The following is a 24,810-nucleotide window of genomic DNA, read 5'->3' as shown; positions in this document are numbered from 1 at the left end:
ACTTTTCCGTTTTCATGGCATTCTGAGTACAGAATAACTTATTGTTGCAAGACTGAATTACTGAGTAATCTCTTTGATGACATTTTTAGCAATGGACATAATTCAAATTAAGTGACTATAAGAAGAGACATGATAAAGTTCACATTAAGATTTAAGCAGATGTGATTGTAAGTTATCATCAGCTATAAAAATGTCTTTAAAAATGTTGCTTATAAACTAGAAAATATCATTGATTCCTAGAGAATTAAACACAACTGCCATTCTAACACTTCTCTATTTTTTGACTCACCATTCTACCCATTTCTTTCTTTCTCAGTGGGGAACTTTAGTTCCTATATTGCTTAGAAAACTAATCTATTACAGGTTAGTTATTAAGCATCCACCTGTATATTTTTTCACAAAGATCATCCATTGTGAGTGGATTATTTCACCTTGCTTACATCTCTGAGGCAAATATATTCCTTTTTCTTTCCAAGGATAAAATTCCTTTTTTGTTGTTGTTGTTTTGGTTTTTTGCCTGAAAAATTTGTGTACACAGATAAGCACCCTAGGTGGCTATGATGTAGGTAAGCTTCAGATCAGTTTGATGAATAATGGTGCTCCCATCTTTCATCACTGTGTTTCCACTGAAAGCTTTCTTGTTGCTATAAATATACCCATGGGAGAATATACATTTCCTGTTCTATTTTTTCACTCCTTTAAGGTAATAAATATTAATAGAACAATATTTGTCTCTTAGATGTTGCACTCAAAAATTGCTCTACACTGTTCCAAACTAAGGACAGGATGAAACCTCACATTCATAGTATTTGTTGCCTTGACTACAAGATAAACTAATGAATCTTAATCCTTTGAGGGTGAGGAGATGTGAAGAAGGACAAAAAAGAAAAGCAATGAGTGGTAAAAGTTAAGGTGTTCCAGGGTACCCTTCAAATCGGCTAGGGCCTGGACGCGAGGAAATGCTAGACAAAATCTAACCATATTTCTTATCTCTCTTTATAAGCCATGCATGTTGGGACCTAGTAGATAAAAGAGGATTCCCAGGTCTATATATACCACCAGAAGTCATGAGGCATGATGGAGAGGTTATACTTCAAGGGTCTTGGAAACAATCCACTTCCCTTCATTTCAATCTCAGATTCTGAAGTGCAGTGTATACTTCCTTCCTCCATTTCCTTTCTCAGCCTCACTTGCTCTTTAGCTCAATGTGTTTTGACCCTGTGCCCCTACACAAATGAAACTGCATTTCTGAATGTCACAAATGATAATCACAAGATACAATGGCCTTTTTTTCTACTTCATCCCCTGTGCATGATTTTAACAGGTTTGACTACCCATCCTTGAAATTCTCTTTCCTTCTGACTTTCCTAACACTAAATAAGCTTAAACTGCTTGTTTTTGTTGTTTTTAAGAAGTTCAAATTTCACAAAAGGTAGATGCTAAGGGAGGTTGGTAAAAGAAAGTGGTTATGTCGGTAGTGAAATCCTCCCCAAGTTATTCAAAGGAAGGAATTTTCAAAACACATAATGTTCCAATTCTGTGTTTCCAAACTATGATTTTCTTCATGAAGGGTAAGAGGTTAAGACAAAAAAAATGTTTGACTGGCAATATATGGTAGAGAATGCTCTTTCAAGCATAAAATGAAGAAAGTGAGTTTGTTATCTTTTGCCTATAAGAGAAAGGATTGCTACCCCTTAGTAATATGCCTTTGGGTGATTTCTTGATTCATAGTAATTTTCTCCTTATCTGGGAGTGGCATATTAATAAGGAAAAGTGGGTACTTAATGGCCATATCGACTCTGAACTTTCTACTCTAAACCTGAATACCCAAAAGGTAGATATCTTACCTAAGTTGGGCATATAGATTTGGTATCCTTGGAATTTGAAATTTAAAAGGAAGAGATACAAAGGTTTTGTTACCCATTTTACCAGTGTAATGTTAATAAAAGTCAATACCAGGAGATAAAGAGGGGTTACGAGAGTTCCTTTTAGTTGCCACATTCTTTCCTTCATACATCTTTTATTAAAGATATCACTCCACATATTAAGTATTGCATAAACTTACCACAAAACCCCACAATTAGCTGATCCTTTAAGAGGTGTCAAAAGAGTTGGGCAGGCATGGTGGAGCATTCCTGTAATTGCAGCTACTGGGAGGTTGAGGCAGGAGAATTGCATGTTTGAGACAAGCCTGGGCAATTTAGGCAGATCCTATCTGGGGAAAAAAAAGGTACAAAGGCTAGCTGAAGATGCAGCTCAGTGGTAGAGTTCCCCTGGGTTCAATCACCAGCACTGAAGTGTGGGGAGGGAGATACCAAAAGACACTGTAGTGTTAGAACCTATTTTTCTCCTTTGTTGTTCCTCACAGATTGAGGAATGTGGATAAAACAAAATCACCTGAAAATTGAGGTAAGTAAATAGTCTAAGAAAACGTCTTTTTTTTTTTTCAGGTTAAATGTGAGTCTCATAGTTTCATTAGAGTGTCAACCCATTTGTTTTATTACCTCTTGACCATTTGTTTCCTTATTGTATTGGCTTTGAAAACATTTATATGTTCAGAGTTACTTTTTATTGTGTATTGTTTACAACACACCTGTGATTTAGCAAAGTATGATTATTCATACAGTACAGATGGTGAGACTAAGGTATAATGCCATCTAAAAGCTAAATAGCAGAGTTGGAACCAGAATTTATGGTTCCCCAAACCTCATGTAGAGCAGTATTTTCTGATATCCCTACCTTGTCTTTAACATTCATGAACAAAAGACTGTATAATTGCAATCTCATGCCAAAATACAAAGCTAGGATTTTAGAATGGGTTTGGGTCTTTCTCTTTAGTGGAAATATATAGTGTTTTAAAATAAAAGTAATGTTTACAACCCAGTACTCAGAGATCAAATCTTGTAAAGATGTTTCAGGTTTCCAAACCTGGCCTCAGACATGTCATTCATTTCTTTGTCATATATTTTGTTTAAAATCTGAAATTTTCTTTCTCTAAAAGGAGTGTCACAGATTGTTTTTCTTTTTTTGGTACCAGGGATTGAAGGGGGTAGGAGCACTTAACCAATGATCTACATTCCCAGCCCATTTATTAATTAATTTATTTTTAATTTTTTTTGCTTTTGTTTTGAAACAGGGTCTTGCTAAGTTGCTTAGTCTGGCTTTGAACTTGTGATTCTCTTATCTCAGCCTCCTCAATCTCTGAAATTACAGGTATAAGCCACTATGCCCAACCAGAAACATAATTTTTAGCTGATTTGAGAATGTATTGTCCTCTGTGTTATATGTAAGTTTAATCCCTTACTTGGTTGAATTCTGGTTTAGGGCATGTTTATTAAAACAAACAATAATCTCTAGAAGAAGAAAACATTTTCCTGAAAATAGTATAGAGCTAAGCAATTACCCTATGTATCAGGTTTGAAAATCTGTCAGCTTAGTCATGTAGTTAGAATCACATACTGTGCCAAGAAACACATGAAAATTTAAATTAAATTTATTCTAAGATTGGTAGAGAAAAGTAGAACAGAAAGAGAAAAATCATTTGGACTGATACATTCTTATTCCACATTTATTAAACAGATATACATCACTATTGACAAAAAGTTTTCCCCCTTAAAACATTAGTACAGAAAAAAAATGTTGTAATCCAGTGTGAATTTATCCATTCCCCTTCTTCCAGCACCAATTTTGGAGTAACTGGATAAATTGAACACATAGGATTATATCACAATTGACATTCCAAATGCAAAAGTAAAAATAAATCTTTGCTCAATTTATTATCAACAGAATATGTAAAATAAAGATATCCTAAAAGGGTTTCAAAGTTTAGTTTAACATCGCATCCTTTAGATTTTTTTTCTGTAAGTTAATGAAGCGCAAGGACTAACCTAATTCATGTGATCCCCATCTGTCATTGCCGCAGTAATGATGAAGCCAAAAATGAAATTCCATTCTTCATTCAATTCCTGTGGCTGGATATTAGTCAGGTAATCAAGCACAACTTCCAGGCTCTTGTGTTTTCAGATGAGGAAACTAAGGTCAAGTGACTTGCCCTGGGTCACACAGCAAGACATCATGAGAGAAAGGAACAGAACTAGTAACCTTGGACTTTCTCAGATGTTACCAAGACCACTGAACCATACCATCTTCCCAGGTAATTACCTCTTTGATATTGAGTGGGTCACATTTTTATTTTCTTTTGATTTTTCTTTTCAAGCACAATCCTTATTCTTTATTTCTTCTTTATCTTCTTCTTTTAAGCAAGCATGCAGAAATGCTCTCTCCACTTAGTGTTTCTGGTAATTATCTTCAAGGAAACCAGAATACAAATTTAAAGTACTCATTAACATGCTGATTAGAAATTTCTCTCAAAGACTCAAAAGGCAGGAAGGGACCCCCAGAGATCATCTGATCCAGCTCCTGACTTCAGGCATGTTTCACCTAAACAGTTTCAGGCAGATGGAAAACTATATTTATGACCCCCCAGGAGAGACTCTTCAACCTCCCTTGGTAACACAACCCTGGGCTTAGATCTGCTTTTCTACATAATGGATTAGGTGCACAATGTAGAAAAAGAATACGTACTTCCTTGTAATGTCAGGTATTATTAAAATGATTGAGATTAATCATATTTTGTGTTGTATTTATATAATTTCTTATCTGGCCAACATTTCGTTCTATGTTGGAAAAGTCTTCCTAGTTATTAATCTTTCTTTTGACATAAAACCTGTTGTAATTTATTTTTCCCTTAAAAACCATATTCTGGAGGATACCAGAATTTTAAGTGAGTTCAAGTGTCTGCCATTTTATTTATGCTTTTTTTTCGGCAATGCAGGATGTGTCCAATAGAAATATTATTACTTTCTCTTAATCCCTATCCTGATACCCCAACCAGGATACCCTCAGATGATATTTGAGGGAACTGTGGGAATTAAGAATAGTTTCTCCTGGCTTAGAAGTGAAAAGATGATCTGGGCAAATGTATACACTATGACTTGCTCTTGGGACTTGCCTTTTAATTTCCTTAGCATATTGTGCATATGAATTCAAATATCTGATATTAATAGTTGAAATCCCACTTCTGTTTAATTCTCTTTAGGGACCGATCCCATATTTGCCCAGTTATGTTTCAGACATAAAATAATAATTTTTGTCTTCATTAAAATCAGAATATATTTATAAAAATATCCATTACTGCTCTTTTAAATCTCCACATTGAATGGTAGAAAATATGTGCTGGTAAAACAATCCTTAGTTCAAATGTGCCCAGTAGAATAAGAAGTAGTCTTCTGGAAGGACTGGCTTCTGATATGAAACTAGCTTTAATGAGCTACATGAATTAAACTTTGGGCACTGAAGGTGGAGGGAACATCCTGTCATTTCTTCATATGCTAAAATGATGTCAGAATTTATAAAAGCCCACGCATTTCTGAGAGACTGCCACATAGATCTCATCTTCCCTTCCTCATTTCCTATATATTTATTAAGAAAGGTCTGCTGGTACAGTAACATACCTATAATCTCAGCTACTCAGGAGGCTGAGGCAGGATGATCTCAAGTTTGAGGTCAGTTTCCTCAGGAGTTTAGTGAGCCCCTGTCTCAAAATAAAAAATAAAAAGGTCTAGGGGTACATTTCAGTGACAGAGTGCCCCTGCCCTTGGGTTCAATTTCTAGTACTGCAAAAAAAAAAAAAAAAAAAAAAGTTATAGTCCAATACAAGCATTAGCTTGAGAGGCTGAAAGCCAGGTTACCTGAGATCCTATTTGTAAACTTTCTACTGACCAACTCTGAGGTTAGCTAATTCTTTTTTATAGGTCCCATCTTATTTATTTATAAAATGAAGAACTTATAAGAGAGGACCTCTGGAATCCCTTTAATGTCCAAAACTGTAAAAAATGACTAAATAAATGACTGACTATAATTATTGAGAATTTTAGTCTAGTTCTGCATATTTTATTTTTTTATAATAAAAATTGTGTGATATTGCTCAAATATACATTTTAAATGTATTTTAATTAAAAGCTAAATGTTACTTGGATTTCTTTTTTTTTAACTTAAGATAACACTAATCATAGGATCTTTGTAAATTAGATCTCTGTGAAGAATAAAAGAAAAAAGTAATGAGTTATTTAAGCATTTGCAATATGTTGATTTTTAAATATTATGAACTCAGCTCACATCCAAAATTAAAAGTCAATTAAATAAAAGTTTTATTAAATACAAATGCACTGGATCCATAAGAATTTGAAATAAAGCATCAAACTAAGTCTGTTCCAATGAAAAATTTCATGTTAGGATTTATCCAAATGTATTTTAAGCTCTTTCCTAGAAATCTTCTAGGATGGAACTGAGAATACTTTGAGTTCCTCTGCCAAATGTATGCCAGTTAGATTAATCTTTTGAACACATTTAACCAGGGTGCATAGAGTAGCAAAGAATAGCATATTTACATCAGAGGGTCAGAGGTGCCCTTCATAACTACACTGGAATGTGTTAGGTAACACCAGGAAAGTCATCTAGAACAGAAACAACATAAAGAATGTTATTCAAAGAAAATGAATTTATACTTTATTTAAAAACTTAGTATTGTCTATGGTAGATGGAATGATGTCCCTCAAATATGTCCACATCCTAATCTTCAGACCTTGTGAATATACATCTCGTGGCAAGGGGAAAGAAAGGTTACAAATTAAATAAAGTTTGTTAATAATATAACAGTAAAATAAGGAGCTTCTCTTGGAATATCTCAGTAGGCCCAATGTCATCACACAAGAGTCCTTAAGTGTGGAAGAAGGGCAGAAGAGTCAGAGTCAGAGAGAGCGTGATCTGAAGATGTTACGTTGCCAGTTTTAAGATGGAGGAAGGGGCAAGGAGTCAAATAATGTTTGCAGCCCCTGAATGTTAGAGAAGGCAAGAAACAGATCAGCCCCCAAACTTACAAAAGAAACATAGCTTTCATGAAAGCTTGACAGTCACTTGGTGAAACCCATTTTGTGCTTCTGGCCACCATAACTGTAAAATAGCATACTTTGGGTTCTTTAATTCACTAAGTTTATGGTAATTTAGTATAGCAGTCATAAAAATTAATAGAATATCTTTTTGAGAGGAAACCAGGGGAATATATTCAAGAGATACCCTTATTTATCAATATCCTGTTTCACATAAACTCAAAATTGTACTTGAGACTCTCCACATCTCCAAATGCAGCAGCTATTGTCAAAAATGATATTTTAACTCAAAATTCTGTTCTGATATGACAATTCAACTTGTTATTCTAGACTACAGATTAAGTCTTATTAATGTTAGTTAATTTGCTTGTATCCTCATCCAAAATAGAGCCTTCTTAATTTGATAGAAATCCTTTCTGAATACTTCTTTAGAGCTCTTTTTATCATGCATAGAATATAGAATAGTCTATAACTAAAATTGATTATTATACACAAGGACTTTTTTTTTTTTTTTTTTTTACTTTTTCACAAGTACCTTTTAAAGGTTGGTCTTAGTAGAGAGGAACCCACAGTGGGCATAAATGCATACTATCAACAAGGTTCCAATGAATTGAGTGCTCAAGTTTTTGTTTCTAAGCACTGAACTTAAAACGTCAAAACATAAAAATAGTATTCAAATTTTAATGTTTAGTACTTGTTCTGAAAATAATGCTGTGTACCCTAAAATTGTAATTATAACAAATAAAGCAGAAGTAAGGATAAGCAATTTTCATATTAAACTATGAAAATATGATATAGTATGTGCCCAGAATCTAAACATCACAAACGTTCAGCTATTACTTATCATTACCATTGTCTATCATTAAATTCAGGTTTCCGAGCTTTATTTTATTTTAATCAGGCTTACACATTTAGGATATACTTCTATTTCTTTTTATCAAAAATATCTAAAATTATTTTCAAACTGTTCCAATATTTTATCTGATATTAGGAGTCTGAGTTTTGAAGTATTTCCTTACATATAAAAGAAACAAAATTAAGAGAAGACATTTTAAAAATAATATATTTCTAAATAAAATATATTTACTTATAGAGCAATCATTTGAAAGTTTTCCAAACAAAATGTGCACCCACAAATTCAACTAATTTCATAATTTTGTTAGTGACTCCAAGTTATATATCCATATATCACATGTTGTCATTTAATTCCTGATTTTCCTCCAGTAACTTTACTAGATTTTTAGCGTCTTTGGAAAGAGTTCAAGGCTTGTTTATTTAGATTCCTCAGATTCTCTAACTAGCACCACACATTTCATGCATTGGGTTTAATCTAAGGATTTGTTACATGACTGAATAGAACAATGAAAAGAAGGCTTAAGTGTGGCTTGAAATGGTCACATTATTAAAGGTCACATTATTTGTATAGAAAAATGTAATGCCTTTGCTTTAGGAAATTATTCATACTTGCTAATTTGCCAAGATCTAACATTCTGAGCCCTTTCTAATTCCTACTCATTTAAAATATAAAATGTGATAGCTATTACAATTTTATTTTATTGAAGAATCAAACCCATTACCCCCATATTTAGGTTCATTTCTATTTTGTATTATAGTAGTTCTGCACTCTAGAGTCCTTATTGAATTGAAGAGCAAATATATACATATGCTGTGTTGTGCCAGGGGGCACAAATTCTGTTTTGATTTAGTCATGTGCAACTTGTATTAACACTGAGAGGAATTCAGGGCAAAGTTTAGTTTATGTTTTCAAGAAGGATCATATTGCTACATATAGCAAATAACACATGAAGTCTTTTAGACTATAAAACCAATGATGTGCAGCCATACACATTTAGGATACTCATTTAGCTTTTCATTGACTAAGTGTCTCAATAGTCTGACTCATTCTTTATGGCAAATATTTTTAAAAGCAAAATGTGAAAAAGAGAGAAAAGAAATAAATTTCTAGGATTGTTAAAGCATGTATATAGATATGGGGAAAAAAATCCAAATGTTAAGACTCACATACTGAAACATAGAAATGTTACACATATTATTTGGCTCAAAATGTATAAAAATTATAGAAGTTCTTATGATTATATCATTTGAGCGTTGTCCTTAGGTCAGGTAGAATAGTGCTGTCTACTTGCTCTGAATTTGGAGAAGCTGACAGGATGGTGCCTGTGTGGAGGTGCTGAGCTGCTGAGAAGGGATGGGGGCAGGAAAGGAAGGTACACAGGACTAGCTTTTAGTTAGCCTTTCCCTGAAACTATTCCTCTATGAGTAAGTACTAGATATAGCAATCCTAGACAGGACCATACTCTTGACTGGCTTGTCCCCTCAACACATGTCACCTACCTAGACATTGATTGTCACAATGACCTTGACAAAGAGCCTACTTTGTTGGCTATGAAGTATGAACGACTTAGGGAGTCTGTCCTGAAGATTACAAACTTATTGGTGGGCAGACATCAATGTACTGATTGTCATGTTCTGATCCTGCAAAAACAAATTAACATAAAAAGAAAGAAAGGGAAGTAGGAGAGAGGGAAAGAAGGAATGAAAAAGTGGGATTGTTTTTATGTACTTTGGCTCTAGCTCCTTACCAACTATATAACTTAAAGAAACTTTCATTTTGCTCTTGATCCTTATTTCTTATTGTGATCTGAATGTTTTCCTTACCCTAAATTTGCATGTTAAAATGTAATTTGTAATATTTGTGGAAGCCCTGGTGACCTATTCATCTCCCAAAAGCTGTACCCTTGTGGATAGGATTAGTGCCCTTACAAAAGCAGCCTGAGAGCTTGTTTTCTGCTGCAGAACTGTGAGAGCAAATGGAAGGTGCCATCCATGAGGAACAGGCCTTCATGGACACTGAGGGCCCCCTGAACTTGAACTTCACAGAATTATAACAATAAATATGTTTTTTCTAAATTGCTCAGTCTAAGTATTTTCCACTATAGTCTAAAAGGACTAAGACACTTTTAGAAAGGAAAGACTGACTTTTTCCATGCTTCTATAAAAAAATATCTAAATGCTAGATAAGTTGATGTGTCAATCTTAATTTTTGTTTTTGAATAATGACAATTTATTCTATAGCATCATTGAATATATTAGGGGGAAAATGGTATAAGGTAGTTAGTAAAATAGTAAAACAATTTTTAGCATGTTCAAATTTGAGCCTTAAGTGAAACTGGAAACAAAACAAAACAAACAAAAAAAGCAATGTACACAAAATTAAATCCTTATCTAGAGCTAAAACAGAACTATTTATTGACTTTGAAACCAGCTCTGTAGACCTGTGCTGTTCATGGTGATATATAATATTGATAATGTTGGCTTTTCTTCAGATATGTGAGACTTGAAATCATGTCAAGTTAATATGAATGTACTGAGTTACATTTGTCCTTTTGTAATTAAAAATCTTGAACCATAGGTAATTTTAAAATGCTATTGCATTGAGTTGCTACTAAATGTATTTATATTACAGTAGGAAAATTACTAAGGGTTCTATAAGGGCTCTGATCCATGAGGTTTAAAGCTGGAATTCAGGAGAAAGGTCACAAACTGACCTGCCATGAAGCTTTTAAATAATAAATGCCAAAATTAGACACATAATCCTAGAACAAGTAAAATTCTACAAAAAAATAGGTTCAAGGACAATAAAAACAGGATTTTTTTTTTTTAAATTCGTGAGAAGAAATAGGCTAATTTGGAGAGAGAGAGATCTAATGGAGTGCAAATAACTAGGATCAGAATCAGAAAGATGATATCTTTCTCTACTAGAGGAATGACTTTCAGAAAGAAGAGATTACTCTTGAGAAAATATAAAAGGTAAGAATGTGATAACAATAATGGGGACACCTAATACCTTTTTAGTTTTTATTATGTGCTATGGTCTGAATTTCTCCTCCAAAGTTCAGATGTTGAAACTTTGCTATCAATGTGATAATATTAAAAGGTGGGTACGGCTGGGCACAGTGGCAGAATCCCAGCTACCGGGCAATCTGAGGCAGTTGGATTGTAATTTACAGGCCATTGTGGGCAATTTAGGGAGAACTTATCTAAAAATAAAACAAAACAAAACAAAGCACAAAGGGGTGGGGATTTGGCTTACTAGCAAGCACTCCTGGGTTCAATTCCCAGTGAGGGGGGAGGGTTAGGAGGTGATTAAGTCAGGAGGGCAGAGTCTATGTGCATGGGACATTGAGAGAGCTGCTTCTCTGTCCCACCTTCTGTCCCTAATGGCATGTGAAGACACAGCATTCTTCCCTTCTTAAGGACACAGCAAGAAGCGGCCAGCTTGGAGGCAAAGAACAACTCTTAAATATGTTAGTGCTTTGATCTTAGACTTCCCACTTTCTACAACTATGACACTAAAATATCTATTGCTTATTGAATTAGTCTGTAGAATTTTGTAGTAGTAGCAGAGATGGACTGAGATGTGTCTAATACTGCTCCTGAGTGTTTTACATGAATTCATTTATTTGCTGGGCATGGTGGCGCATGTTTGTAATCCCAGCTATATGGGAGGCTGAGGCAGAAAAATCTCAAATTTGAGATAACTTAAGCAACATGGCAAGACCCTGTCTCAAAAAAAAAAAAAAAAAAAAAAGTTGGAGGGCTGGGTATACAGTTCAGTGGTAGAGCAACCCTGGGTTCAGTCCACAGGACCACATGTGGTGCTATATGAAGCTGTCTGGACATGTTTTCCTTATCACAAATGTGTTCAGATAAATATGGAGGGTTTCAGTGTCATACCCCAGATCTAACAGCTACAAAGCTGCAGAACCTGTTGTAGACCCAGCAGTCTCTGTCCACAATCAGCATTCACCATGATGCAGCCTGCCTTCCAGGGCCAGAAGAGCAGAAGATTACATCCAAAAAGAATGAGAAATGGCAAGTATCTGGTTTTCAAAGAGGGGGAAACTATGTGATGGAGTACCCTAGGAAACAAATTTAAGTAGGGGATTGAATTATGTTTTAATGCATGAGAAAAAGTCTTGAGCATGTGGATGAATCATGTTTCTCCAAGAAAGAATTAATGCCAAACTCAACTAATTTTTAACTTTATGGCTGTTGTAACTCATAAAACATGAATATAGCATTGTCATTTTACACCTTTATATAAGCACATTGTTTCTGTATTATTAAAGATTATAAAAATCTTCAAAATGGTCTTAAAGGTGAAGGTTTTAATCACAAAATATTATTTTATATGAATGGATTCATAGATAGCTACTGTGCCTCAAAGGTGTTCATAAGTGAATCAGTACGAAGATGAATGGGTGTTTCTAGATGATGGAAGAAAAACTTTGTAGTTGGAATAAAATTATCCATTAATCAAGTATAAGATGGGTAGGACTGAGTAGGAATTTTGTTTAAAAAAGTGCTAAAGGTTTTTACTAGAGTAAAAGTTTGATGTGAGTCAAAGAAACTATTGTCAAAACTGCTAATGCAATTGGTGTGCTATCAGAAACACAGTGTATAGAACAAGAGAGGTAATAGATCACATTATCCTGACGTCACATCTAAACAATATTTTTTATCTGGCTGACACTATAATGAAGGAATATAATCAGAAGGGCAAAATCTAGTTAGTGAAAATCTGGACATCTAATGAACTATAACATAAGTTTATCCAATAAGATAGGTGGGTGTGTGCACATGAGTGTTTCAGATATATAAGTACTGAGACTATGTTGATCTTTTTTGCCAAACAATAACATGATGTCATTCTAAGCAGAACACTCTGCCTGTTATGTTTAAAAAGAACAGAGGTGGTAAGGATGGAAGCAGAAAAACATGAGTGGTAAAGTTGCAGAACAGAGATGAAGGCTGAGTTGGGGTGATTTGAAATGGTGGGTTGCTATATCATTTGGTTCCACCATATTTTTATAGGTAAAGCCAAGATTTGGTAGTATTATCATAGGGTTTCAAACACCACAAGCCAAGGTATTTTGCCTAAGTTATATTTTATTTATTATATAATTTCATATTTTTTTAAAGAGAGAGAATTTTTTAATATTTTTTAGTTTTTGGTGGACACAACATCTTTTTATTTTATTTTAATGTGGTGCTGAGGATTGAACACAGCGCCCCGTGCATGCCAGGCAAACGGGCTACCACTTGAGCCACATCCCCAGCCCCATAATTTCAGATTTTAAAGGTATCTTATTAATATTCTAATCAAGGATTTGATTCTTTAAAGAAATCCTGTCTACAATAACATAGTCCTTGAACACTTCAGTGACAAGAAACTCACTACCTTATACAGCATTCATTTCATTTTTGAATAGCTCATTTTCAGATGTCTTTTCTTATACTGAGTCAAAGCCTGCCTCTTTGTGATGGACAATTGAGAAAAGATAAAAAATGTTAGGGAGGGAGGTAAAAGCCAAGGGGAGAAGATGGTATTTGTTTCTTCACTGATATATCCCCAACATACAGAATGGTATGTTTCATTAGGTATGTAAAAAATACTTCTCACTGAGCAATTTAGAAAATGAGCATCAGGTCATAAAGATATGACCACAGGACATTAGTTCATTAATTCTTAATGAGATAAAAATTAAAATGTTTTCTCTATCCTCTGTACATGTCTTGCTGATTCAGCAAATTTATACATGACAATGGGGACTTTAAATAAATGAAGAACAGTATTGTATTCTGGTTTATAACTTCTTGGGTACCAAATTTCAGCTTTATTTAAATGTATTTTGCCCTTCATATAAGGCATGATATACAAAATATGTATGGGTACAGACTGGGCACCAATTAATCAGAATGGATGCCAGCCAGTCTGTTCCAATCTATGGGAGAATCAAGCTATTCAAGTGCTGAGTTTAAATAGTACATATTTCTGTTTTATCTTTATTGTAATGAATAAGCCCTGCCTTTAGCTCCTGCTGTGCACTTTTGGAGGGTCTTCCATATGGTTGCTGCTAAGTATTTTGGCATTTTCCCAACTGTTACAATTGGGTCAGTGGGGGGGATTGTGTAGGAGTAATAAAACAAGGGTGACTACAGCAGGGAGAAGTACGATTTCTACACACATAACAGCTTATTGCTTCTCATGCCTTCAAGCACGCTTCTGTGCTGTTCATTACAACGGGATGCCACGGCAATCTGCCTTTTTACTATAGCGCTTACTCCAGGAAAGGCCAGGCAATGGGTGTAGACCATCACGTCAGGTACATTTTTCCCTAATTTTTCCTTACTTTCTCTTCCAAGAACACCTAAATAACTTGAGGAGGAACAAGACAATTATACTTCACATATTACATCATTTTATGAAAGTCTTCTTGAGCATATTTGTGACTAGTACCAGAAAGTGATTATCATTGGCCATGAGGGCTTTGATATTTTACAAAGAGAAAAGAAATGAGAAGGCAACTGATGTTCCCAAATGGTTAACAATTCTTGAGACACGATTCATAAATCCCAAAATGAGTGATAATATTGATATTGTGATTGGAGTAAATTCCAAACAAGAAGTCATATATACTTTAAAAAACAACAACAACAACAACAACAACAACAACACTGCTATGGTTACTATTATTTCGGCGCTGGGGATTGAACCCCACGCCTTGCACATGATAAACAAGCTCTCTACCAGTCAGCAATACCCCAAGCTAGAGCTATTATTTTTATCCTGTGGAAGACAGTGTTGCTAAGCAGTAAATTGGGAGGAAAATAAGTTCAAAGCAAAATTAAGATTCCAAACAGTGAAATAATACATTAAAAAGAGATATGAAAATACAAGATTGTATATTCCATATTTATACATGCAAGTATTCTTTAAGTATTTTATTATACTTTTCCTTTAAATGATATGGAGATTTTTTTTTATACCAAAGACCAATATACAGCTGTATAGCATTCTCATAGGTTCACTGAAGAGTCATGAATTTCTCCTGAATAATTACAAGAAATAAAGATAAAGAGATGTAGATATTTAAACCCGTATAGAAATATCTGTGTATTTTTATGTAGGTTTCCAGGCAAAAGCATTAAACAGAAAGTGGTGCATAAAGAAACTTGCTTCTCATGCCTTCCTTCCCCGCGCTACTCCCCAATCCTGGACACCATCGGAGACCCACACCAGGTCGCCAGAGACCGGGGTCAAGGGCGACTTGTGAAAGCTTTGGATCCCCCAGTAGGAAGAGATCCCTGAGCGAGATACTGCAGGAAAGGGCGTGAACTCGAAAAGCAACCGCGGAGCGCTGAACTCGGCATTCCCACCAGCCCTCTTACTTTTTTTTTCTTTCTTTTTTTGTAAGAAACAAAATTAATACTGGCAGCAACAGGACAGTTACAAATCAAGAGTGGGCCCAAGCGGTTCCGGGACGACCAGCACTTTCCCTCGGACCCTGGGGACCCCCTACTCCAGCCTCCCCGGGGCAGGACGGAAAGCGCTAAACAAGGCTTCCTTCTGTCCGCAGTCAGCAGGGACACCCGCTGGAGCCCCAGCCGCGCCCGCTAGCTCCCGACGCCGTACCGGGCCAGCGTGGTAGCCCCCAGCCACGACCCCGCAGCGCCCAGGAACTGGCAGCCGTTGAAGTGAGGGCAGAGGCAGCGGCTTCAGAGGCGCAGTGCGCAGGCGTGCGTGCAGATTGCGCAGGCGCCGCCTAGAAGTGACTTCTCCAAAAAGTGTCTTAGTTCCCGGTCACCTGAGCTCCCCGCGACGCGGCTGCGGTATCCTCGCGGATACACGCCCTCCACGGGTCCTGCGTGGCGACCCGGCCCTTCTCCTTTTGCTCGGTCGCTCCGCCACCCCAAGCCAAAGGCCTGTCCTTTCCCTTCTTGCCTTTCCTAGTCTCGGGCCGGACCGGGCCGAGCCGGGCCGCCCGGGCGCGGTCCCCAACCATGGCGTCCCTCTTCAAGAAGAAAACTGTGGATGGTAAGTTCCAGGATGGGCTTACAGGGCCCAGCTGTGTGTTTTCTCGGCGTCTTTTAGGGTTTCCGGCTGCGTTTCTGGCTGCTTTCCCTGGGGGCGGGGCTGGGTCAATATCTGCCCCACAGGTGACCGCCCTGGCTGCGTCACTTTTCTGCTTCCCCATCACCTCTGGCTCTACCTACTTCAGGCTCACCTGGACAGTCTGACTTCTGTCTCCAACACTTCCCCCACTGTTATTTTCTATTTTTAGTTTTTCTCTAGCAGGGTTTTGAGCATTTTGAGGCGCCGGATACACTGGCCTTTGAGTGTCATTAGACTTGGGGTAATCTGATGAATTTCTTGTTGGTGTCTTCTGCTTTTTTTTTTTTCTTCCTTCAATTTAGGATAGTACTGCATAAGGCATTCTAACCGTAAATCTGTGTGTTTGGATGTGGAGAGGGTTAGCCCACTCCAGTTACAAAATGAACTTGGGTCTGGACCGGTTGTCCCTTTTAAGAACACCCCTGAGTAGACATGTGAAACAAATGTTACTTAATTGACTCCAGGAGAAACATAAAAGAAATACCAGGGAAGTGCCTGGGTTTAGTTTTCATAATGGATTTTTCTCCCTGGTGATTTTGCTAACTAAAGTAAGGGGTGTATTATATATTATTTTTGTAGAAGTTTACATTACAAAGACTCTTCTTACTTTGTTTCATATGTTTAGCTCAATGTCATCTTAAGAAAAAATGAATGTACTGAAGTGTACAAGTTTTGAGTTCATATGCAATGACTGTAATGTATATTTATACAACACTGATTAATTAGTCTTGACAGTTGATAGGTATTAAATTCATTCAAGTTATTTAAAAATTGTTTCCCATTAAATGTTGAGACTAAGTTGTTGTTGGTTCAACCAGAGAATCACTTCTTTGTAAGGGTCTAACCCTGCCACAAAAGGAGCAGTGGCAGCTAGACAGTGATTGGTACAACCACAGTGCTCTGTCCTGACTTGGAGGTAACTCCTTCTTTCCTTTGTGTTGACTGTTCCAATGCCAGCTAAATTGTTTTGGGGAAGATAACAAAGACATCATCTTTACCCTGCTGCTCTGTCCTTCATTTCAACACATAATGCCATTTTATCCCTAATCTCTCATAAATCATAATGCACTTTTGCTTATTCTGTGATTGAAAAATATTTTTTTCATATCATTGACTTTTTACTAATTGAAAAGTACCATTTACAATACCTGGAATAGCTACTAACTTGGTATATGATGTAGTACAACTATGTGAAATAGCTTTTTTGTGTGTATTTTTCTTGAAAATGCTTTTTAATCCTTAACAGAGCACTTTATTTATTTATTTTTTTGAGTCCTTCAGTGTCAATACCAATTATTGTGTAGTATTTCCAGGGCTGAAGGAGGGGAGGGTTTTTATTTTCTTATTGTTTGAGTTTTGTATTTTGAGAATTTTTCTTGATTAGTGTTATGTAGTAAGAATGCTAAACAGAGGAAAAACATTTTTTTTCCTATTTGATGTTACAAAATGAAGTTATTTTAAAGTTATAGAGTCCATACATCTTAGTTTTAGTTGCTTAATATCTGCAAAATATTTTTGAAAACAGATATCTTAGGTCTGTGCTTTCTGGTGCTTTTGGCAGTCTAGTGACTATTGTACTTGAAGTACAGAGGAGAGGAAAAAAGGACAATGAAGATGTGCAGTGAGGGTGTTTTACTATGTATTCATTTGCAGTTAGTAAATCCTTCTAAGGAATTTTTTTGCTGAATAGACTTATTTTCTGGGGGAAATAGTCTTAAGGACTTTTGCTGGGAACCATACCACCAAATACCTTTGTGTAAAATTCCTGAATGTAATTTGTTCATCATATATGTTTACTACAACTACCAAGCTACATACTTTATGTTTTCTTCAATTATTAATCAAATCATTTACTCACATCTCAATTATAGATTATATTTTCATTACTTTAATGCAGAGCTTTATTGATGCTTTTACTCCTTGTTTTATTAAAGGGAAGTTTTTTTGTTTGTTTAAAAGATGACAGCACTCTTAGCAGTAATGAGGCTATATATTATGAAATTTAATGTATTTTTATGCATGCCTCTAGATTCTCAGGCATGTTGATTATTGATCATAAGATCTTTTACTATATGCTGACTTTTTGTCTGTTCTAGCAGTAATGAAATTCTGATATATAAGGGAAATAGGTAACTGCTTGTGGATCTGGGGAATAATTGAATCCTTTGGTCTCTTCAGATTGGCTGGGAGAGTTATATACTATATCATTAAAGACGACTGTGCATGTAAATTAAAAAGAGAGACAACATTATAGCACTTATTACTATTCAGAGTTATGTTTAATTCATTTTTGACACAAAGATGAACAAGTGTCCTCAGTGTATACTTTCTTCCAGAAATTAATTAGAGGTGTATCTCAATGCCATTTAAGAGGAAGATTCTTTCCAATTTGAAATTACAATCAAGTGTTTGACATTTTTTTAGTGACTTGTAAAATATATACACACACATGTAGAGTTATTTTGTTTATCTACAATGTTCCTCGCCCCCCAGTGGACTAATAGTGACCTATTTATTGAAGCTAACTACAAACCTGTAAATCAGGATTCCATAAGGACTTGTCATAAATGCACAAACATTCATGCCTTTTATTTTTAAAATTTTTTTGACATATCATATATTTGAATCAGATGGGATTCAATTTCAATTTCTCATTTTTCTGAGTGTACAGGTTGCAGAATTATATTGGTCATGTAGTCACATATATACCCACAGCAATAATAATGCCTATTTTATTCTGCTGTCCTTCCATTCCCTCCTTCCCCTCCCCTCCCCTCCCATCACTACTCTCTACCCAAACTAATGTAACCTACTTCTTTTTTTTTCCCCTCACATCTTCAAACCTGAATTCTGTATAATGAAGAGTGTCTTCTTCCCTCTTACATGTAATTTCCCCTTCTCCCTGCCTTTCCCTCCCACCTCTTTTCCCTATCTAGAGGTAATTTTCTTCTCATGCTTTTCCTCCCTACCCCATTTTGAGTCACCTCCCTTATATCAGAGAAGACATTCAGCATTTGTTTTTTAGGGATTGGCTAACTTCACTTAGCATAATCTGCTCTAATGCCATCTATTTGCCTGGAAATGCCATGATCTTATTATTTTTTAGTGCTGAGTAATATTCCATTGTGTATAAATGCCACATTTTTTTTTTAGTCTAGCTATTGTGAATTGTGCTGCTATAAACATTGATGTGGCTGTGTCCGTGTAGTATGCCGTTTTTAGGTCCTTTGAGTAAAGTTTGAGAAGAGGAATAGCTGGGTCAAATGGTGGTTCCATTCCCAGTTTTCCAAGGAATCTCCATACTGTTTTCCAAATTGGCTGCACCAATTTGCAGTCCCACCAGTAATGTATGAGTGTACCTTTTTCCCTGCATCCTTACCAGCTCTTGTTGTTTGACTTCTTAATGGCTGCCATTCTTACTGGAGTGAGATGGTATCTTAGAGTAGTTTTAATTTGCATTTCTCTGTTTGCTAGAGATGGTGAGCATTTTTTTGTGTATTTGTTGATTGATTGTATATCCTCTTCTGAGAAGTATCTGTTCAGGTCCTTGGCCCATTTGTTGATTGGGCCATTTGTTTTTTTGTTTAACTTTTTGAGTTCTTTTTATTTTTTTTTTATTTTTTCTTTTTTTTATTGTTGGTCGTTCAAAACATTACATAGTTCTTGATATATCATATTTCACAGTTTGATTCAAGTGGGTTATGAACTCCCATTTTTACCCCGTATACAGATTGCTGAATCACATCAGTTACACTTCCATTGATTTACATATTGCCATTCTAGTGTCTGATGTATTCTGCTGTCTATCCTATCCTCTACTATCCCCCCTCCCCTCCCCTCCCCTCCCCTCTTCGCTCTCTACCCCCTCTACTGTAAATCATTTCTTCCACTCGTATTATTCTTCCCTTACCCCTCGCTTCCTCTTATATGTAATTTTGTATAACCCTGAGGATCACCTTCCATTTCCATGCAATTTCCCTTCTCTCTCCCTTTCCCTCCCACCTCTCATCCCTGTTTAATGTTAATCTTCTTCTCATGCTCTTCCTCCCTACTCTGTCCTTAGTTACTCCCCTTATATCAAAGAAGTCATTTGGCATTTGTTTTTTAAGGATTGGCTAGCTTCACTTAGCATAATCTGCTCTAATGCCATCCATTTCCCTCCAAATTCTATGATTTTGTCATTTTTTTAATGCAGAGTAATACTCCATTGTGTATAAATGCCACATTTTTTTTATCCATTCATCTATTGAAGGGCATCTAGGTTGGTTCCACAATCTTGCTATCGTGAATTGTGCTGCTATGAACATCGATGTAGCAGTGTCCCTATAGCGTGCTCTTATTAGGTCTTTAGAGAATAGACCGAGAAGGGGAATAGCTGGGTCAAATGGTGGTTCCATTCCCAGCTTTCCAAGAAATCTCCATACTGCTTTCCAAATTGGCTGCACCAATTTGCAGTCCCACCAACAATGAACAAGTGTACCCTTTTCCCCACATCCTCCCCAGCACTTGTTGTTGTTTGACTTCATAATGGCTGCCAATCTTACTGGAGTGAGATGATATCTTAGGGTGGTTTTGATTTGCATTTCTCTGACTGCTAGAGATGGTGAGTATTTTTTCATGTACTTATTGATTGATTGTATGTCCTCCTCTGAGAAGTGTCTGTTCAGGTCCTTGGCCCATTTGTTGATTGGGTTATTTGTTATCTTATTGTCTAATTTTTTTGAGTTCTTTGTATACCCTGGATATTAGGGCTCTATCTGAAGTGTGAGGAGTAAAGATTTCTTCCCAGGATGTAGGCTCCCTGTTTACCTCTCTTATTGTTTCTTTTGCTGAGAAAAAACTTTTTAGTTTGAGTAAGTCCCATTTGTTGATTCTAGTTGTTAACTCTTGTGCTATGGGTGTCCTATTGAGGAATTTGGAGCCCGACCCCACAATATGTAGATCATAGCCATTTGAGTTCTTTTTATATCCAAGAGATTAGAGCTCTATCTGATGCAACTATGCCTTTTAAAAGGGACATTTCCTGGGGCTGAAGGTGTAGCTTGGGGTAGAACATTAGAAAGGCCATGGATTGGATCCTCAGCACTGTTAAAAAAAAAAAAAAACAGTGAATTTCTTTAATCACTTTATAATTTTTATCTGGTATGTTCAATAAAGACAAACTTGAGGTCCTATTCTAAGACAGTACTATGCTAACAATTTTGCATACATTATCTTATTTAATTCTCATAAAGCCTATAAGTACCACTATTATCCTCATTATATAGATGAGGAATTAAGAGGAAAGGAACTACCTTGCCCCAAATTATAAAGATACAAAGTAGAAGAGCTAGGACCTCTTCATTTACCTAGATTATCAGTGACTTCTAGGTCATCAATTCCAGTGACCACTTATTTTAATGATAATCTCTGTGTTTTATATTTGATCCTGATAATAATTTCTTCTTGGAAAGTCTCCCTTTTGGCTTCCATGGCTAAAACATTTTCCTAATTTACCTCTGACCACTACTTTTTCTTTTTCCAGTTTTTCTTTTTTATTTGTTAAACCTGAGTATTAAATATTAGTGGGTTTTGTTGTTGTTGTTTCATCTTGGGCTCTCACTGTTCTAACAGTGCATGCTCTCTTTGCATGATGCACTGTCCACTCATATCTTAGTTATAAATTAAGTGCTAATGTATTCCCAAAGTGTATTTCTAGATACAAATACCTAGAATTTTTATTTCTCGGAGCAGTATGTCCAACAATTTGCTGAATATCTGCAAATAGATGTCTCAAAGCATCTCTAGTTATAGATCCCAAGCAGAACTTTTCATCTTATTTAAATTGGTTCCTTCCCAAGGTGGAATGGTGGCATATGCCTGTAATCCCAAGTGACTTGGGAGGTGGAGGCAAGAGGATTGTAAGTTTGAGGCCAACTTCAGCAATTTAGTAAGAACCTGTCTCAAAAATTAAAAAACTGGAGATGTAGTTTAGTGGAATGCTCCCTTGGGTCTAATCCCCAATGGTGGGGAAAATCACTTTCTTCCCAGGGTTTTCTTCTTCCAGTGTGAGCAGTATTTGATTTTTGCCCTCTACTTTCAGCTAATTACCCAGTTACTAACTACCAAATCCTGCTGTTTCTTTTCCTCTTGAGTATTTGATACTTGTAAATGTGTGGGTCTGCAACTCTTTGCTCTAGTTCAGATCCTACTTATCTTGCAATTTACTATATCACCTTTCTTCTTTTCTTTTCTGAAGCTTCATAACCCTTAAATTCTTTACCTACAAAATTGGTTGTGTAATCAGCAGTCCTGAAACCTAAATCTGTGCTACTCCTCAAAAATACTATTTAATTTCTGGCACCAATAAATCAAGTGTGAACTCTTTGATTATGGATGCATGGCTCTCCTTGATCTAGCTGTTGCCTTTCTTTCTAGCCATGGCCACTTTTTTCTCCAGCAGTAATACTATTACCAGTATACTGTATATCATACTCTTTCTTATTCTGACATATTTTTTGCTTATAGTGCCCATATTCCTAGATTTTTTTTCCCTTCCTCTACCCAGCTGAACCATCTGAGGCAAAAACCTTCTCCAGAACATATTCTATAATGTTACTTCAGGTTGTGATAGATAAGGTACTCCTTTTGGTTAGTAAATACTATTATTTTAATGGTGTGGTCTATTCTCTAAATTGTAAATTACTGTAGAGATATTCTAAAATCTGCTGAAGACTCTCTAAAACCAACGTGGAATACAGGGAAGTCCTAAAATAAGCATAATGCACGTTCAGGAATGCTGAAAAATCTACTTTGGTTCTAGTGAATGCAAATGAGAAAAGAGATGCTAAACAATGGGAACATGAGAAGTGTTTTCCATATTTAGAGCTTACTATTCTATACATTCACATTATTGGCACTCTCTCTGAGCCTTGGTGCAGGTTTAGAGATACTTTGAGAAGTGTTACACACAGTAGAGGAGCAAAACTGTTGGGGTTTGGTCTCACTGGAGTAATATCAGTATAGGCTAGCTGTCCAAGAACAGTCTGTGTTTTGACTAAATTGGAATGAATGTCCTGTCAAGAAGTCAGTTGTGGTGCCACATTGATGATGAGAGTAAATAATATCTACCAGCCATACACACTGAATTACCATAAGAAACATGTCCTCCTTCTTCCAGAATAAAAGCATTCTTATGGTGGCATCTACAGTATCTTCCCTAGAATGCCATATGTCCCCTTAGTGCTTATTATTCTGAATGTTTAAAAACTCATATTTTACTTTCTATTTGCTCCTTCATTCTTGGCACACTGAAGAAAAATAATTGAATGTAGGACTGAGGAGCACAGTATGCTCTTTAGAGCATTTTTCTTAGTAAAAGTTCTCTATACTATTAGAACAGATATTCCTGTAGAAAAATTTTTTTCCTCAGTATTTCTCCATTCCTCTCATGACTCCTAAGACCAAATTAAACTCAGCAGTTTTCTGGTACATGCCCATCTCAGAACTTTTCTTCAACTCTTGAAAACACTAAAATTTTAATAATAATAATAATAAATTTGTGTGACTGAATTTCTCAAGGTTTGAATGACTTTTGAGATTCATTGGTCAGACAAAATCAAATAGAATGTTGTTTTCTTTTCCTATTATGCTTCCAAAGGCTTTAGTCTCCCATTTTCTCTTTAGTATTCTACTTCTTTCTTCTAGGCACGTTCTGCCTTTTTGCACCTTTAACCTATTTTATCTGAACTAACACTCAGGGTTTTTCTTCTGTCCATAGTTCTAACTGGAGTTTGTCTAATGTTAATACCAGTACCACAATACTCACTATTCCCACTGATGCCAGCTGTTACAGAGTTTATAGGTAAAGTCTAAAGTAGAAACTTCCCAGAAAGCAGGATATAGGAATATTTTAAGTGCTGTTTTATTCATGTGTTGGCTAGAATCAGGATAACTGATAGGCAATAAAATTGTAAAGATAAAATGATTTTTCACAAAGAAATACATTTAAAAGTAGAAAATATGACTTATTAGTTTTTTTTTAATCCATTGTGTCCTTATGTAAATCACATTACAGAATTCAGTAGAACAAATGCTATCTACTAAACCAGGTTGAATCCCCATGAATACTGTGATCTCCCTGATGTGCCTCAGCACTCCTGAGACAGCAATCCCGAACTGTCCTGCAAACTTGAGACAGGCCTCTTCCCTTGTCCCCAAAGAAAGGTACTTCAACCTGTATGACTTTCAAGTTAATGAATGTTCCTATTATAGTTAATAATTGCTTTTATTTTAATTCTCAAATGTGCAAATTTTATGTGAATGAGCAAGGTACAGGGAAGTAAGCCAAAATTCAAGTTGGGGTTTGGCTTATTTTGTTTTGGTTAAATCTTTTGACCTTAAACAAGTAAACCCAATTGACTTAGAATTGAAGAAGGCAGAAAGAGTTTTCAGTGTATCTTTTAAAGTCCCAAACTTAAGTTTTTGATGTTGTCACATCTATTTCATTGATAAAAAAGAGCCTGAAAATCTTGAGGTACACATTGATCCCTGAGCTGGCCTGGGTGAACTTTCCCTAAGTAGTGTTCTTGGCATAGGCCAGAAAAGTGTGGTGGGTGGGGCTCTTTCCAGGACCTTACTAATCTCACTGAGTGAACGGTAATGGAGAGAACATGCTGTAACAGACCTATATACCTTAAGCATTTTCACATTTGAAAGTTTTCTATTATCACATATTCTGAAGTATTCTCAATAGCCCCACAAGGTAGATGAAGTGTTAAAGTTTTTTAAAAAGTTCAGGCTTTTTTTTTTTTTTTGCATAAAGAAAGAAGCAGAGTGTGGACAGGAACCATATATTCTATCTCCTAGGTATCAATAGTACCTGTACATGTTTCTGTGATTGTC

At 35.9% G+C, this 24,810-nt stretch overlaps 2 protein-coding genes across 7 annotated transcripts in view; one reads left to right on the top strand and one right to left on the bottom strand.

Annotated features, from left to right (window-relative positions):
• Positions 1–3,477: 3,477 nt before the first annotated feature.
• Positions 3,478–16,024, bottom strand: LOC144376454 (uncharacterized). 6 transcript variants are annotated; one of them, XM_078044425.1, is made up of 4 exons: positions 15,448–16,024; positions 6,450–6,515; positions 5,514–5,593; positions 3,478–4,306 (listed from the first exon to the last, which is right to left on the bottom strand). In XM_078044425.1, exon 1 carries the CDS (start codon positions 16,007–16,009, stop codon positions 15,605–15,607), a length of 405 nt encoding a protein of 134 aa, XP_077900551.1. In that variant the 5' UTR covers positions 16,010–16,024; the 3' UTR covers positions 3,478–4,306; positions 5,514–5,593; positions 6,450–6,515; positions 15,448–15,604. The 6 variants fall into 6 exon arrangements, with proteins under 6 accessions (XP_077900551.1, XP_077900555.1, XP_077900552.1 ...); XM_078044429.1 differs by lacking the exon at positions 5,514–5,593 and having other exon boundaries at positions 3,478–3,696; positions 3,888–4,306; XM_078044426.1 differs by lacking the exon at positions 5,514–5,593 and having other exon boundaries at positions 3,478–4,052; positions 4,162–4,306.
• Positions 15,716–24,810, top strand: part of Chmp2b (charged multivesicular body protein 2B) — a 37,605-nt gene continuing 28,510 nt past the window's right edge. The window contains exon 1 of the mRNA XM_013362340.4: positions 15,716–15,849. Within this exon, the coding sequence (XP_013217794.1) occupies positions 15,816–15,849 (34 nt within the window). The 5' untranslated portion in view covers positions 15,716–15,815. The remainder of the gene's footprint in view (positions 15,850–24,810) is intronic.

The sequence above is a fragment of the Ictidomys tridecemlineatus genome, chromosome 3, assembly GCF_052094955.1.
Source record: "Ictidomys tridecemlineatus isolate mIctTri1 chromosome 3, mIctTri1.hap1, whole genome shotgun sequence".
In the NCBI taxonomy this organism is placed as follows: domain Eukaryota; kingdom Metazoa; phylum Chordata; class Mammalia; order Rodentia; family Sciuridae; genus Ictidomys; species Ictidomys tridecemlineatus.
Note: the sequence above shows the minus strand (reverse complement) of the source record. Positions and strands in the feature narration are given on the sequence as shown.

Excerpts from the sequence above, each read along its gene's own strand:
- LOC144376454 (XM_078044425.1), bottom strand. The coding sequence starts at position 16,009 with ATGGGGAAGCAGAAAAGTGACGCAGCCAGGGCGGTCACCTGTGGGGCA.